Here is a 17,720-nt window from a genome sequence, read left to right on the forward strand (position 1 = left end):
TATATTCTGATGTAATTGATATGTTTGCCTATGGTGCACTGGGGATTCTGGAAGTTCCTTAGATGATGTGAATGCACAGCCAGCCAAATCTGTGAACTGTTTCTTTAGGGGTTTTGAAAATAAAGCCAGTGCTATTCTTCACATTACTTTGGAAAATATAGTTGTTTTAGGAAGGCATTATTTCTGTCAACATGAAATTACTTTTAATTTTGAAGGGTTGTAAAAGAGTTCAGAGACCCAACAAGAGCTTGAGAGACAGATACCGGCAGATGAGGAGTGAGACCTCTCAGGCTGTGGAACCAGACTGCATGTTGATGCGGACCCACCACTGCAAGCTTTGTAACATCGAGCAGATCTTACCCTTTTCATGCTCAGCCTCCTTGTTTAGATGTAACAATAACAGTTTTCTCAGGATTTTGTGAGGTCAAAGGAGCAGCAGCTTTACCATTTGGTACAAACTCTGTACCATAGTAACTCTACCAATACTTGTCATCGTTGATTATTGATTTGAGTATTAATTATTGAGTATTAATTATCCTAGTTTGCTTCTCTGCTGCTTTGGTCAATACTATAGCCAAAAGAAATTTAGGGGAGGAAGGGGTTATATCTGGCTTATACTTTCAGATAACAGTCCATCACTGAGGGAAGTCAGGTCCGAGACTCAAAGCAGCAATCTGGAGCAGAAACCACAAAGGGATGCGGCTTACTCTGCTCTCTGACCCATCACCCTGCCAGCTTTTTTATACAGCTCCCCCCCACCTGCTGGGGGGTGTCACCACCCATAGTGGCATGGACCTGCCAAGTCAAGCATCACAGTGCCCCAAACATGACCACAGGTCACTTTATCTGGGCAATTACTCAATTGGCCATTTCTCTTCCTGGGTATCTTTAGTTAGTGTCAAGTTAAAAATAAAAACTAACCTGCATGCTGTAGCTACTCTTGTAGCTGGCTAATAACAATTGACAGTCTTGTGGCTTCAAGGTAAAAGTTTCTGACCGACCTATTCTTCCTTTCAGTTCATCTTCTTGCTTCATGGAGCGGGAGCCCTTGTGTGGCATCTCTTAGGGGACTCATCAGGAAACTGTCATGTGTAGACTTCCAGTCAGATGATGTGGTCACCTGAGTTTGAGCTTTGGTTCCTCTCTTTACTTATAGAGCGGCCATGCCACAAAGAACAAGAAGGGTGATTACACTGAGGGAATCATTCTGTTGGGAGAGGAAGTGGCATTGCCGGGATGCAGGATGGGTTTCATCGGCCAAAATGATCCCCCTTGAGTCGCTCCCAGCCCCCTTTGCTTCAAATAATTACAAACTTTAAATATGTATTTGTGTTGGCTCTTTATCACACGCAGTACTGGCCTCTAAGCTGTCTCACATTGCATCTTTACTTGCACAGTGCTATTCAACAGCAGCCTTCTGCAAATTAATTTTTGGTGTATCCCAAAAATGAGGAAAAGAGGGAAATAAGCAGTTCAGCAATGCTGAAGATCATCAACATAACCAAAATCCCCTGCAACAGAAAGAAAATGGAGTCATGATGTTAGGACAGTGATGGGTTTTCTGATCACAATGAAGTAGCCATTACCACATAATAAACCATTACTTCTCAAATTAGTGAAGGATAATGGGAATATAAGCTATACCAGAATAGCATAGGATAACATTATTGTCTTAAAGAAAAATTAGACAGAATATTTGCTAAATTATATTCAGGATATCCTCCATTTCATAGACACAACATCCACAGAGCAATGCATATCGAAAAAGTGGTCTCTTGAAGGACAAAGATAGAAGAAAGCCAAGATATAGGAAAATGGTTGTGACAAAAATAGAAAAGGCAAGAAAAAGAGGGGGAAAGAGAAAACTACTACCCCAGAAAAAAGTAACACATGGAAAAAGAGACATGGAGAGAAAGCTAGGCTAGAAGCACCACTCAGAAGACTTTAAAATAGATTGTACCATGCTAGCTAAGAGTACACATAGCCATACATACCTGGCCAGAAGTCCACAGGCTGGACCCTGGCACAGAGCTGATTGAAGCCTGTCCTCTTCCAAGAATGGATCCTTCTATGGCCATTGCAAAGGCTCATGTGATTAACAGTCTGTTCTATGCTATATTTGTTTATTGTATCTTTATGATAGGTTGAATAACCATTTAAGGCCACCTGGTTTTTAATCTAATGTCATGGTGTAAAGCATTTCAATACTTTCCTCTTCTGTGACAGGAGCTGATATATTTCCTTCTCTTTTCTGTCTTTTCTTTTTTGTTTTACTCTGAACAAAGCTGCAGTGGTGTTCTTGTAACACATGTTTATATGCAGGTGACTTAGTTGCAGTGGAGATAGATACTGGGATGAAATCTATGTGTGCCTTTTATGTAAATGAATGCTGTCTCCTTACTGTGCCATCTCAGATGATGATGCATCTTTTCATCATGTCTCTGCTTGCCATCCTACTTCCTCATTAATCATTGACTGCAGCCTGGGAGCTTCTGATTGAATCCTGGTGGATGCTGAATACATCGATTAATAAATTATCAGACTTGACAGAGAGAAAGCAAGTTGAAGAATTTTACAGATGGACTTAATTGAACTGAAGAGTTCCTCCTCTATTCATGGCTTGTTGAGTGTTTTTATCATTTAATGATGAATTTAGTCAATGTTTTTTTTCCTATTTCCACTCAAATATCATGTGAGTTCCATCATGTGTTTTGTTGATATAGTATAGTAAATACATAGATTTACTTAAACATACATTTCATTCTTAGGATACAGGATACCTGGTTGTAGTTGGAGACCCTGTGTATATATCACTAGATTCAACATGCTTGTATTCAACTGGGGATATTTATATCTATATTTATATTGGTCTGTAGTTATCTTCATGGGTTTTTAGTGTTTGAGCCTGGTTAATTTCAGCCTTACAGAATAGCCAGACACTGTCACAGTGATGTCACACATGTTAGTAAGGTTGTCTACTAGTTATTTTGAACCTTGAGCTAGTATGGGAAAAATAGGAAAATAAGAAAGCCACAATTAATGGTAACTGGCACTTTGAAGGAGGGTGCTTTTGCTCCAGTAGTCTTGAATGGAAAAGATGTAGTTGCTAATCCCAAGGAGTTTGAGCTGCCTATGAGCTGTTGTGTCTTATAGAACATCTACTTTGGAATTTCGTAAGGACTACTGTTTGAGACTACATGAGGTAGACAGGTGACAGTGGGTGGTGGTTTTAGTAAGATGTTATCCACTGATGCTTCAGTATACAACTTCTCTGAATACACACACACACACACACACACACACACATAAACATATCTATATGTTATAAAGATATAAAATATGTTATATACAATATTATATGTATGTATATTCTCTTGCTGAAAATCACAAAGAACAATGATAGATTGGATTGGATTATTGGCAAAGGAGCATGGTCTATCTTGCTTCTATTAGCTGTCATTCACAGAGTCATTTCTTTTTATACATGTTTTCAGTTTGAGTTGGAAAAGTTATAGGGCTTCTAGAAGCTATTGGTCATTTATCCCCATATATCCTTTAGCATTAGCAAATGTTCAAGTTGTGAGCATTCTTGGATTATATCGTTGGTGTCTACTGAAGGTTAAAATCTCAGGGTGTGGGGACAGGGCTGAGGAGTGGGAAGAAGTCAGAAATTTGGTTTGTTACTACAATTTCATGAGTATTTTTTTTCTGTATTCACCTTATTCAGGCAGTCCTCTGTACCACTTTACTGCACGACACTTTGTCTTATCCTTACCCGAAGGCTAAGAAGCCTATTGAGGGCCTAGGTCACTGTAGACCTTGAGTGGACAATGGCCTCCATGTCTTTCTCATAATTATATTGCAGAAGGCCAACACTGGCACACAACTGTGACATGTAAGCAGCTTCTGTGTTCTTTAATATTCTGTTTAGAAATTCCAAGTCCTAAACTTTTCTCTTACAAACTTCTAGTTTGTGAATAGCAGACTTTTAAGGTTTTTAAATATCTTTGAGTGAGTTTTGTTTTGTGTGTTTTATATATAGTACTTCTTTTTCAGAGAAGGGATGATTTGAAAAGTTCTACTCAGCATGACCAGGATAAGTTCCCTCTTTTCTGTTCCCCTCCCCTGATTTTGGGGGTCCTATTGCACCTAATCACACCACACACTATCTTAGAACAGCTCTCTTTTACCTGAGCTACATTCTCTTAGGTAGTTTTGAACTTCTTCAGCAATTTTTGGGGGGCACTAGGATCCAAACTATTGCCCCATCTTGACTAAGCATGCACTCTATAATGAAGTTAGCCATGTTAGCAGTCTTTAATGTGCCTACTTGATTATCATTTTATTTCTATATAGATTCACTCATACCTTTTACATTATTTTACACCAATTACTGCAGTAGTTTGGACAGAGCAGAAATGTCTATTTTCAGTTTACCATACTTTATCAGAAATATAATCTAAATATTAAAACCAAAAACACAATTATAATATATATTGGCAACTTTGAACCACAAGCATACCACTATGCCTCTATCCTTTAGTGTCACTTTCTCTTTTTATTATCCTTAGTTTACTTGCATGTTTTATACCTTTTATAAGTTGTTGACTGTTCATTGTTCTACTCCACAATGTCTGACATAATGTTGGTCTAGTATAGTGGACTCTTGGATGTTTTGAGCAAAAGGAAATACACAGGTGCCTATAATATTGTCTGGATGGTGCTGACTGGGTGCTATTTTTTTTGTTTAAACCATTGGCTTCTCACTCTAGAAATGGCACAGGGTACTTACAAGGAATAGAACAGTAATAGGACCACATTGAATAGCATCTGGAGAATAGCCACAGATGAATTCTTCATCTAGAAGGAAACCAAATATGAGGAGAATGATTCCAGCTGCTGCTCCCAGGGCACTAAGTAAATTCATCACCTGGCTCATTTTTATCTGCAATAGAATCAGAACATAACACAAGACTCAGGCCTACCTTGTGCCACAAACAGAGCAGTGTGGGGTGGGTGAGTACTGGAGAGCTGGATTAGTCACAACACCAAGAAGCCACCATGTGATCATTTAAAAACATTTACCACTCATAATACATCTTTAGACATTCACCCACAGTGAATGGGGAAGTTAGCCAGCCTTTGATAACCTCTCCATCTCTCACATTCTGGGCCTGGGTTAACTTCCATTCAAATAGAGGTAGCTATGGCCTGTTTAAATGTTCATTTAAAAACCGTATTTAACCAAACACTGCATTTCTCTGTCACTTTTATATCTTCCTAAAATTACAAACTTTTAGGGCTGGTGAGATGGCTCAGCAGATAAAGGTACTTGCCACCTGACAACCAGAGTTCCATCCCTGGACCCACACCGTGGAAGGAGAGAACCAGCTCCTGATAGCCGTCTTCTGACTTCCACAGGTACACTGCGACTTCCACAGGTACCCTGTGGCTTCCACAGGTACACTGTGGCTTCCACAGGTACACTGCGACTTCCACAGGTACAATGCGGCTTCCACAGGTACACTGTGACTTCCACAGGTACACTGCGACTTCCACAGGTACACTGCGACTTCCACAGGTACACTGTGGCTTCCACAGGTATACTGCGACTTCCACAGGTACCCTGTGGCTTCCACAGGTACACTGTGCCTTCCACAGGTACACTGTGGCTTCCACAGGTATACTGTGACTTCCACAGGTACACTGTGACTTCCACAGGTACAATGTGGCTTCCACAGGTACACTGTGGCATGGACATGCCCCCCCACCCCCCGACACATACCTGATAAATAAAAGTAAGCACATTTTAAAATTATAAAATTTTCCAATGTTTTTTGATCCAAATAACTTACTGACTTATTAATTACTATCTAATGTCTTTGTTTCTTTGAGTGAGATAGAATATTCTACTCCTACAAATTTATATAGATCATCAATGTATTCTTTACCTCTGGAGTCCATTTATGGTTTAATTGGGTTGTCTACATTGTGCTTTTCCTGGTAAAGCATCTGGTGTGCAGTAGGCACCAAAACTACTTATAAAAAGAATGAATGAAGCCGGGCGGTGGTGGCACACGCCTTTAATCCCAGGACTCGGGAGGCAGAGCCAGGCGGATCTTTGTGAGTTCGAGGCCAGCCTGGTCTACAGAGCGAGATCCAGGAAAGGCGCAAAGCTACACAGAGAAACCCTGTCTTGAAAAACAAAAAACAAAAAAAATGAATGAATAACTAGATTACTGAGACCGAATCTGCATTAACGACCAGAGACCATGGTCGAGTCATTGAACTGTTCTGCGCCTCAGTGTCTTCATGTAGAATATGAGACTCAAACATGATAACCTGGAAAAGTCTCCTGATGACTAATGGTTTCTGATTATATGATGATTTCCAAAGCCAGGCAATTACTTAGCCATTAAAATTTTTATAAGGTAGAAATAGAACTCACCAGAGTGTTCGTAGTTTTTCTCTTCAGTGCAATCAGAAAGGCTCCAGAGTTAATGAACTACACAAACAAATAAATAAAGAATAAATGTTTTAATGATGGACACAGGAAGCTGATGTGGAGGGTTTCTCAGTCAGGTCTCTGGCCATTTCTTCCCTATGCCTCCCTCCTAAGGTCGCAGAAACCCCAAGGGAGTGAGGTGGGTGAGCCACCTCACATGGCTGTCCACAGAACAGAGAACAAAAAGGCTAGATCTGCTTTAGTCTGAGCCACCTGTTTGAAGAAGAGGATGTTTTTACTGGACTTTTATTTCCTCATCCATTCTCCTGTTATTGATAACTATGACTCAGCTACCAAATGATACCAGTGTCATCAGTTTATGAATACTAAGGTTGCAGAGTCATTATAGTACAATCAGTGTGTTCTGTTGTATGGGAACACTAGGTATGATTTCAGTCAACAGACTGGAGAAAGAGAGAGAAGAAAGGAAGACAGGAAGGAAGGAAGAAAAAAGAAAGAAAGAAAGAAAGAAAGAAAGAAAGAAAGAAAGAAAGAAAGGAAGGAAGGAAGGAAGGAAGGAAGGAAGGAAGGAAGGAAGGAAGGAAGGAAGGGGGGAGGAAGGTAAAAAGGAAGATATCACACACATTCATTTTTGTGGAGGTGGGTCAAATATGGCAGCCTCATTGTCCAGTAGAAACTTACAATCTGAGTTCAACCCTGCTATGTTTAAATTTTTATCCTCTTCTTTCAGCCCCATTAGTAGTGGATGCTCTCCTAGACCATCAGACAGATAATGAAACCTCCCTCCCTTTATACCCAGACACCCTCTGTTCCCATCTTTTGAATATGCTTTTCACCTAATTAAACAACCCCTCATCCTTAAGCCATAGACCAGCTGGAAATAACTCTGCACAGTTTCCTTTACACTCAGATGCCTTTCCTCTAGCAGCTTTTGTGTCCTCTGCCAAATACTTGTCATACCCTATGGTATGAGGACTTGTGACCAGGGACTGCCTTCTACTGAATCCCACACTCTACCCAGTCTCTGATGCTAAGCAGGTGCAAAGTCAACGAGGACTACATGTGATTAAATAAGCTTCTCTTTGTGGCTCAGAAGGCACATGCAGGAGCTGTCCCTGTCCCTCCTTTACTTTCTGCAGAGCAAACCGCTAGCATATCAGCATCAGAAGCAGTATCACATAGGTATAAGAAGTATGCTGATCTCTTGGCATGGTTTCATTCTTATTAGACTGAATGTCCATTGGAGGATAACCACTGTACTAAAATTTGGATCCTCATTGTCTTGCTCTGTGAATACAGTTTATCATGTATTGCGAGAAATTTTGGATGAATTGATGGACCAATAAACAATCATAAAATCCAAATAAATAGTCCCTCCAAATTTCAAGACCCAAAGATGGGCTACCACCAATTCTGGTGATTCAGTGGAGGATAGAAGTAGTCGCGATGGGGTTAATGTCTTTGTGGCATTTCTACAGAATCATATACCCAAACCTATCTTGTTTCATAACTAAGAATCCATTCACTAACACATTGCCTGGTTGACATGCCTTTAAATTGAACTAAATGCACTAAACTCACCAAAGCAGAGCCCCAAAATGGATATCCTGAGATAAATATAAAAGGAAACCTTGGGTATGGGTTTACCAAGGTGAAAAGGAAAACAACTCCGAACGAAAAGTTCATGATTCCAAACAGGATCTGGGCGGTCTGCAATAGAAGGGAAAGTCAGCTCAGCAGAAGCGCGGGGGTGGAGCCCATTCCGCTTACATCTTTACTGCCAGGATTTGGCGGTTACCCTCTTTATAGTCTGGGGAAGGATAATGGATGTCCCTCTTCAATATTCCTTGTGTTTTCTTAATCCCTCCATCTGATAATTACTAAGAGGAAAATGAGTCTGTCCCACTGCTCCCAAGCTCAAGGTCAGCTGATGCTATGAGAGGAAGCTCTCAGGCCCCACTCGCTTATTACTAAAGCCCCCAGTTCTTCAGCACATGCATGCGAATGTCGACTTTAAATTACTGAACCAGTTTGGCCTCAGGGGACACTCAGGAAAATCCTCTTGGAGGTGAGTAATCCTTTGAGCCTTCTGAAGCAGGGCTGTATCCCCAGGCCTGGAGGTTTCCTCATAGGTTGTTCTTCATTCTCCCTGTGCTATGCTTGTAAGGCACATTCTGGACATACTGTGAATGCTAGGCAGGGGGCCCAGGGGTGCTAAAGAAGCCTGGCAAGAATGACAAGAAGAACAGAAGGTGTATGACCCAGGGATTATGTCCCCTGTTGTCTTTTTGCTGTACTTCCTCAGTCTGGGTGAGCTCTTTTGCTGCAGTACCAACATTTGGTGGCTAAATCCTAAGAGGTATGGTATGCATATCACATCTGGATGACTATCCCTCTTGAATGTCCCACTACCAACTCATATTCCATGTGTCCTAAAATGGGCTTGCTTTCCCCCTCTAAGCCTGATTTTCTGACTTCTTTGTTGGTGCTGTCATCCTTTTAGGCCTGGGGCCATCAGGTCACCTGTCCTTTTCAAGTTCCCTGATTGCAACAATCCCAAAGTAGCTAACTTTTCCTATTATCTCATCTTGTAAAATCATACATACTTCAGCTAGCAAGATGGCTCAGCAGGTAAAGGTGCCTGGCACCAAGCAGGACAATCTGAGTTCGGTCCCTGGAACGTGTGTGGTGGAAGGAGAGAGTGGACTCCTGAAAGTTCTTCTCTGACCTCCACACATTTGCTGTGGCATGCATGTGACCATATATGCACAACAACAAATAAATACAGGTAAAATATAAACTAGCAATCTGATAGAGGAATTACAAAAACACACGTATTTGATTTTGATCCCATTTTCCTGTTGTGGGAAACATTGGGGTGCTTATTTCATAACTTTTATGTTTTTCCCACATGTTGGTGAATTTGTAGAGAGAGTCCTCCATTGTCTATCATCACCTGAAGCACTCGTTGTCTTCTTTCACTTAACAATATGAAAATGAGATTCTTTATGCTTCCTCTTGGCTTGTTAGCTTATTTCTTGTACTACAGAACACTGTTGTTCTGTATGGGTATATCATGACTAATTTATCAGACAGATTAATTCTTTTTATTTTTAGTCTTCTTAAATCTTTTAGGCCTAGATTGACCCCTCCCAGCTCTCCTCTACCACCCCTCCCTATGCTAGCTGGCTTCTGCTTCCCCCCTTCATGTATATTTGTTGAACTTACATTATTTCATCAGAGTCTGGGTTCAATGTCCACTTCATTGTGAAATGTGCTCATCCCCTTTTCATTGGTGATGACTGTTCCAACTCTGGGGCTCCCACTCTCATTATCACCATTTATGCTCTTCCTACATGCTCCATTGAAATATTATTCTCAATATTTTCATGCTATTATTGTGTTTGAATGACACCTTTCTTTGCCTCAGTGAGGAATAACTAGCTTGTATTTGTTTCTGTGAGTACAGAAGCTAACATAGTTGCTCGCACCTAGTTCCATTTCTGTTAAAGTATTATAAACTATTTCATTCGAGATTGGACTCCATCGTATTTGAAGAGATGCTGAAGCAGAGTGCACTAGTGGTCTTCCACGTGCCACAGGATGGTCTTTCTTATTTCTGTTTTTTTTTTTTTTCAGAAAAAGATTATTTTCTATTTTCCATTCTGGGAGGTTGGAGTTCAAAGGACAGCATATTCTCAAAGATATTGGTGACATTACAACCTCAAATATACCTGACTACCTCTCACCTGCCCATTGTCTTAAGAAAAGTTTGGTAAATAAAATTAGTATTTGTAGAATGAATGAGTTGATTGATGGAGAAACGAATGTTTGCCAGGACCCTACCTCTAGACAAAGAACTACAGGCAACTAAGGACTTCTGAGAAAGGGAGAATAAGTCTTTTCTAGGGATAAGCATACTCCCACCTCTGTGAATTGATTATCCAAGTACAAGTGGTCAGCAACACTATCAGAATCAGTAGGTTGTATTTATGTATTTGTGTATTATACATATATGTAACAATAACAAATAAAAAGAGACCACAGTTTTCAGAGAGAACAGTGAGGGAGGGAGCATAAAGTAGGTTGGAGGGAGATGATGTACTTATATTTTTAATTTAAAAAATGAAAAAGAGGCTATTCTAAAAATCTTTATACTTATATGCATAAATAAGCCTATAATGTGCATGTTATATAAAGCTGTGAGTTCTGAGCTTTGAGAAGGTATAAAATTACATGTTGCAGTATGCTGATAGAAAATCTAGCTTAACTTCTTGATTGCCATTTTTCCTTTTTCTCTCTGAAACTGACTAGAAAAACCTCAAAGATGGTTAGTTTGGAGGCTGTGGTTTTTAAGAGTCCAGGAACATTGAATTTATTCATCTTGTGTTTTTATATTCACAGAATCTTGTGCATAATTTATATAGAAGTCCAACCCACACTTCCTTAATTGAGTTTATTCCTATTGGAGAATGTGTGCCACCAGATACTTTCTTACTCCCCCCGTCCCCTCCACCCAGTGTAGAATATGCAGAGGGACACATTTTACTTACCCCTAAAATCTTCAATTTTCTAATAAGGATTTTCTGCACTCGTTTTTGGGAGTCATAGGCTGTGGCTGTAAGTCCTGTTGCTTGGTATTCTTGACTGGTAACTTCTGGAGGAAGCACCAGGAACACAGGACTGTGCATATTGTTTGAATCCATGATGGTACAGTTGGTCTCTTCAAGTGAAAGAAAAGGATTTAGCTGGTACTCCCATTTAGACCATGTTTGTTTCCTGTACTGAGGCTGGCTAGAGCACTGGCATTGTTGTACTTTGGCTTAGAATTATAGAACCATCAAGTCACAGAGTCATAGAATCTCAGGAATGGTCAAGAGCCCAAAGATATGAGTTAAAGTGCCCACATCTGTGTGTTGGATTGGAGAAGCTGACTAGTGGTCTTGATTTGGTCAGAAAACACTATGTCCTTGGGCAAGTCACATAGTCCTCTGTTTTTACAACTTCCTCATATATATATTAACCTGTGAAATCTTTTAGTTCCCAAATTTCCAGTTCTTCCATTTCAGATGTAGAGAGGACAAAACCTTTCAGACCTTAGAATTAACTAGTCAATTTTTTAAGCACACACCTTATGCATGTTGCCTGTCACTTAAAAGATAATTTTTGCAACCTCATTTTAGTAGCTTTATGTTATAAACCACCCCAAAGCATAGTGGCTTCAAATAACTACAATTTGATTTTGTGGACACTCTGCCACTTACACTGCTGGTACTGTTCTATTAATCCTCGCCAAGTTTTCTCATACATCTTTGGTCCACTAGTAGATTGTGTAGGGTTAAATGAGTGAGGATGACATCAGTCATGCATCTGATAGTTGGAGACTTTTTTCAGGACAATATTGCTCTTCAGACTTCTTCTGAGTCATTTGCTAGTGTCCCATTCATTAACCTAAATTCTGTAGGCAGTTTAGACTCAAGTGATAAATAGAAATAGACTACTTCATTAGTGGATCTGGCATGTAAAACTGCAAGGACATAAGTGAGCAAAAAAAAAAAAAAGAATTGTTTATTTTTTTAAGGTGTGTGTGTGTGTGGGGGGGGTCATGCTCTATTATTCTATTGATCTCATACCTTCATTGAATTTTTTGTCAAGACCAGCATCTTACTAGTCGATTACATCCATATAGCATAGTTTCTATTTTGAGTGGACCTTTGTCACATTCAGCTTAAGTGAATGTGGATTCCTGCTGATGGTTATCCTTCATGAAAATCATCGGGTATTTAATTCATTTCTTTTGAGTTAAGTAATCTTTGGGCCAATGTAACGGCTTAGTTGTAATGGACTATATGAACTTTGTTTATTGCCCATGTTTTAGCTTTGCTATAGGCTTTTTCAAGTTTCTCTGTTTTTCTCCCAAGCATGGTAACATTCTTATAACTGCTTGGTAAGTGGGGAAATAACTTGTTTATTATGTTTTATTTTATCCAAGCCACTTCTCATGATGCACCACAGAATTAAATCCTTGGAGCATGAAAATCTAGAATTAATCCTAAGCCTTTTTAAAAATAGATTGTTTTTTTCTTTGAGAATTTCAAACATGTATCCAATGACCAGTTCTATGTCTCATTCTCAAGTTTATTTACTAGTTCTAGGGTCAAGATAAAGTTACTAACTTCTGTGTTCATATTAGTTTATATATTTATTGAAACATGACATGTCTTATTTGGAGTAATGATTATATAATAAGGCTGTTTTGAGTGAATTATGTTCTTGGTATATAAATAAATTTTAGTAATAATAAGAAAATGCTATCAGGCAGCATTACTTCTTATATTATTTCTGTTCTGACCATGACGATCAAATATTTTGTCTCACTTTACTTCCATAGTTCATTTTGGCTATTTCTTTATCAGCTGAATATGTATTTATGAGCTTAACCATAAGAACCTCGGCAGTACCACACTGAGTTACTACATATGTTATTGTCTTGTATTTCTCCATTGTCGGCAGTTGCTTGCTAATAGACATCTCAGTTGTGTTCACACATGAATGGCATAGCTGATCATAGCCTTAAAAAGCTTCATATATTCTTACATACCTTATTTCCTGACATTACAAAATCTCATCTTTTCATGAGAGGCCCTCTAATTTTTTTAATTTAATTAATCTATTTATTTTTACATCCCAACCACAACCTCCTCTCCTCCACTCCTTCCTCCCCTCCCCTCTGCCCTCCCTCAATCCACCCCTCTCTCAGAAAGGGGCAGGCCTCCCATGGTCATCAACAAAGCATGACATATCCAAGTGCTTGTAAGACCAAGCACCTCCCCCTGTATGCAGGCTGGGCAAGGCAATCCAATATGAGGAATAGGTTCCCAAGAGCCAACCAAAGCACTGGAGACAGCCCCTGCTCCCATTGCCAGGAGTCCCACAAATAGACAAAGCTATACAACTGTCATATATATGCAGAGGGCCCAAGTCAGTCCCATGCAGGCTCCTGGTTTGTTGGTTCAGACTCTTTGGGTTCCCATGAGCCAGGCTAGTCATTTCTGTGGATTTTCCTGTGATGACGCTGACCCTCCTGGCTCCTACAATCCCTCTTCCCTCTCATCATCAGGACTCCCCAAGCTTGGCCCAAGGTTTGGGTCTCGGAATCTGCCTCTATCAGTCACTGGGTGAGACTCTCTGATGACAACTGGTGTAGTCACCAATCTGATCATAGGGGATGGCCAGTCTAGGCTCTGCATCCACTACTGCCAGGAGTCTTAGCTGGGAGGCCCTCTAATCTTAAAGTGGTTTATGAATGATTGGATACTATCTTGTAGGCCTTAATGTTCCCAAATCAAACCTTTTGTCATAGTTAGGGTTTCTATTGCTGTGAAGAGACACCATGACCAAGGTGGGGTAGCTCGCTTACAGTTTCAGAGGTTCAGTCCATTATCATCAGGGCAGGGAACATGGTGGCATGCAGGCAGACATGGTGCTGGAGAAGTAGCTGAGAGTCCTAATCTTGTGGGCAACAGGAAATGGTCTATCTGTCACACTGAGCAAAAGGGACCTCAAAGCCTGCCCCCACAGTGACACACTTCCTCCAATAAGGCTACACCTACTTCAACAAGGCCACACCTCCCAATAGTGCCATTCTCTATGAGCTTATGGGGTACAATTACATTCAAACTACAACACCTTTATTTTATCTTGCTGGGAAGTTTTATCTTCTTGGGAAGTTATGATGATGCAAGTGGTCAGACCAAGTTCAAGGCTTCTTCTCTGAGTCCCTTTCTGGGTGGTTGTAAGAAAGTCTCCCAAGTCCTTTCATTTATATCATACCGTAGATGAAACTTATTTTTCTTTGTTTTGAAATATCTTGTCTTTATATTGAAAACTGCTCTCCTTCCAAAGACCCATATCCAACCACAGAGAGCAGGACAGTGACAGGTGTCCTCTGCCTGGGGGCCTGCAAATCTTCTGGGAGTCATTTGATATTTAAATTATAAACACCGACTCTGGACCTTATTCCATGAAGGGCAGTGAAAAATCCATTATTTCTCCTAATATTTTCAGCTGTCTTGGGGAGTAACAAGGAGACATGAGAGGGAAAAAGCAGCTGGTGTTTCTCTCTTGCTGAGTTGTCCTGGGCTGCTGTCTTGATTTTTATGGACATCTCTTCCCCACTGTGTTGTCACGGTCCTGAGTCCTCATTACCTTCAAGCAGTAATGATGCAGCATCTCAAGATGTATAGACAATTTTAAAATAAAGATTGCAAACATTTTTATAGAGCCCACAAGAGCAGGCACTAGGGAGTTCCCATTGGATGTATCTTCTGACTTACACTCTCTAATTCCTATTCATTGGCACATCAGTATGTCCACACAGCCTCTCTCTATATAGTGTTCCCTTTTTGACTACCAGGGATTTTTCTGTCAGAGACAAAATGGTATTTGATTCATGAGGTCAGATGATTTTTTTAAAATATCTTTGCTCTTTCTACCATATAAGAAGAAATATAAAAGGTTTGTGTTAGTATGTTTGGGCTGCCATAACCATGTGCCTGAGGTTGGGGGATTTAAACAACACAATTTCATTTATGATTCTAGAAAGTGGAAAATATTAAATCTGGGTGCCATCAAACTTAGATTTTTAACTTTTTTAGATTAATATAATTACAACATGTCTCCCCTTTACTCCCTCCAATCTCTTCCATATACCCCTCCTTGCTCTCCTTCAAATTCATGGTTTCTTTTTTCACTGTGAATAAATACACATATATTTCTAAATATAACCTGCTTAGTCTTTATAATGTTGTTTGTATGTATATGCTTTCCTGACTAACTACTTGTCACTAGACAGCCATTTGGTGTGCCCTTCTCTGGCAAAGACCTCCCACTCCCAGCTTTCCTCAGTTGCCTGTAGTCTTTGTGTAGGATTGAGGGATCATGGGCTTTTCCTCATCCAGTCTGGCATGTCAACTGGTGTCATCCTCCTTCAGTTGATGTTTGGGCAATCATGTTGGTAAGACTTTATGGATACATGTTCTGATGTTATTACATGACACAATCTCACAGAAAACTCCTTGATTTTGTGCCTCTTATAATCTCTCTGCCCCCTCTTCCACAGTGTTCCCTGAACTTTATGTGTGGTTTTGGTTTGTGTATATTTCCACTAATACTGTGCTCTACAAACCTGTGCTTTTGAGTCATTGTGGTTTTCTGTAGTGGTCTCAGTCTGTGCAAAGTTTCTTTGATGTGGGGTGAAGACTACGCTTGTCTGTAATGTGGAACTAACTTGAATGTCCCCTCCCTGAGGCCTAGTTTTCATGGTGCCAGAAGGTACGATGCAAGCTTCCAAAAGAGGGAGGCAACCAACAGCTCTACCCACCCATGATGCCTATGAAGCGCATCAACCAGCATGGCACGATAACCCTAAGGGTGTAATAGTGTCACACAAATCTTGGTGGAAAACAAAAGCTCTATAGTTATACTGAAACCCATTATACAGGAGAGAAACCATGCCTGGCACCAGGAATCTAGTTTTCAGTGTTGGTGAAATCATGGTTATTGGAGGGTTATCTAAGACCCCTAATTTGTTAAACCAGCATAATCCCTAACAACAGTCTATAAACAATTGTTCTTATACCTGCAAACTTAGTTTTTCATGATGTCTCTCTTCTTGGCATTCAGGTGGCTGATTTCTTCTGATGCCTTTATATGACATTTCCTTAGATCTTTATGTACACTCTTTCTCTCACCTTCCTTCCTCCCTCCCACTCTCTCTCTTTCCCTCCCCCTTTGTCTCTCTGCCTCTGTATCTTTGTCTCTGTCTCTTTCTGTATCCCTTTCTCTCTGTGTCTCTGTCTGTCTGTCTGTGTCTCTGTCTCTCTCTCCCCCCCACCTCTGTGTGTGTGTGTGTATGTGTGAAAGAGTTTCACAATATAGTCCAAGTTGGCTTTAAGCTCACTAGCTCTGGCTGGCTTTGAACTCACAATTCTTCTTCATACTCTTGAATGCTGGAATTGTAGGCACGTACCATTGTAGAAGGGTACTATTCCCACCATGAAGGTCACACTCCTCTATTTTCATCTGAACCTAGTATCTTCAAAAGCTCTATTTCCAATGTTATCACATTAGGACTTAGGACTTTCACATTAGAATTTAGAGGTAGGATATTTCAGTTCAAAGCAAAGAGATAATTTGATTAATACTATAAAACATCATCTATCACCTATTTGTCATCTAATAATGATTTGTTCATGCAGACATCTATGACAATACAATTTTTGGTCTAAGATTTTCAGAGTGCACAAATATAGTGAAGTTGATTGCTGCCACGTTTGTAGTTTTTGCTTTTTTTTTTTTTTCTGGGCAAAGTAGGGAAAGAAAGGGAGGAGCTCGGGGATTTGGGTTCCTAGACCAAGCACAGTAGACAGGACCCATTGCTGTGTGTTCTGAAGGATCCTCTTCTCATCTGTAGCTACAGAGTTAAAGTTGCTGGAAACTAAGTGCAGAATCTCATTTAGCAACTGGCTGGATTACAATGCAAGGTGAATTCTCTGTTCTTCAGCAACATTGCTGTTGAAGCAGGGACATTGGTAAGAGCAAGTGTGATTCTAAAGTTGGAATGGCTAAGTACAACAAGACTTTGCAAATCTGAAAACACTGGACCCTAAATTCTGACGAGTCTATCATTTTCAGGGAAGGAGGTCTCTCTGTCCCCAATGGGGCCTGGCTATCTGTATGAATAATCCCTTGCCTGAAAAAACTATGATGGCCTTTTCTGAAGGAGTTGCTGTGTCAGACAATCCTTCTCATCAGGACATGACTGTACCCACTGTCATTTTTTCTGTATTCTAACTGGACTTAACTGACCACAGGCCCCAACTTTATAGTGGCTCAGGAAGCTTGTTAGACTACATAAGAAGTACCCGAGATCCAACATTATGTGCTTCCAAAATTAGCTCTTACCCTTAATATCTATTTCCATGTTTGTTCTTGGGGGTTCTGTATTTACAGATTAGAAAGTTCAGGTACACATACATGGAAAGGAAACACTGTGCAGCCTAGTAAAATGCAAAGCATCAGAGCTGACAGAAAATCAAGATTTTATCAAAGACATCAAAGAGAAAAAGAATTCGAAGAGTCCAATTGGCGAGAGAGAGGAGGGATTATATGAGCAAGAGATATTGAGACCATGATTGGAAAAAGCACAAGAACAAATAGCCAAACTAGCAGAAACACATGAACTGTGAATCAA

At 40.1% G+C, this 17,720-nt stretch overlaps 2 protein-coding genes and 1 long non-coding RNA gene across 5 annotated transcripts in view; 1 reads left to right on the top strand and 2 right to left on the bottom strand.

Moving 5' to 3' along the window:
• The window catches only part of Ms4a1 (membrane spanning 4-domains A1), a 26,830-nt gene extending 20,326 nt beyond the window's left edge, over nt 1-6,504 (bottom strand). Inside the window, exons 1-2 of one of the 2 annotated variants that reach the window (XM_076560090.1) lie at nt 6,449-6,504; nt 4,793-4,860 (exon numbers count right to left, since the gene is read on the bottom strand). Coding sequence is in view for 1 of the 2 variants with exons in the window: in XM_042261113.2 (XP_042117047.1) it covers nt 922-1,059 (138 nt within the window). In the remaining variant the exon portion in view is untranslated. Of the gene's footprint in view, nt 1-921; nt 1,170-4,792; nt 4,861-6,448 lie in introns of those variants that run through there. The other variant, XM_042261113.2, reaches the window with a different exon arrangement.
• LOC102916937 (membrane-spanning 4-domains subfamily A member 5) lies at nt 1,323-11,294 on the bottom strand. Of its 2 annotated transcripts, XM_006998282.3 has the most exons (5): nt 11,020-11,293; nt 8,048-8,176; nt 6,449-6,505; nt 4,793-4,945; nt 1,323-1,511 (listed from the first exon to the last, which is right to left on the bottom strand). In XM_006998282.3, exons 1-5 carry the CDS (start codon nt 11,170-11,172, stop codon nt 1,425-1,427), a joined length of 579 nt encoding a protein of 192 aa, XP_006998344.1. In that variant the 5' UTR covers nt 11,173-11,293; the 3' UTR covers nt 1,323-1,424. The 2 variants fall into 2 exon arrangements, with proteins under 2 accessions (XP_006998344.1, XP_076416251.1); XM_076560136.1 differs by lacking the exon at nt 8,048-8,176 and having other exon boundaries at nt 11,020-11,294.
• The window catches only part of LOC143270367 (uncharacterized), a 31,182-nt gene continuing 23,581 nt past the window's right edge, over nt 10,120-17,720 (top strand). Inside the window, exon 1 of the long non-coding RNA XR_013047534.1 lies at nt 10,120-10,241. This is a non-coding gene — a long non-coding RNA (uncharacterized LOC143270367). The remainder of the gene's footprint in view (nt 10,242-17,720) is intronic.

The sequence above is a fragment of the Peromyscus maniculatus genome, chromosome 1 (assembly GCF_049852395.1).
Source record: "Peromyscus maniculatus bairdii isolate BWxNUB_F1_BW_parent chromosome 1, HU_Pman_BW_mat_3.1, whole genome shotgun sequence".
Taxonomy (NCBI): domain Eukaryota; kingdom Metazoa; phylum Chordata; class Mammalia; order Rodentia; family Cricetidae; genus Peromyscus; species Peromyscus maniculatus.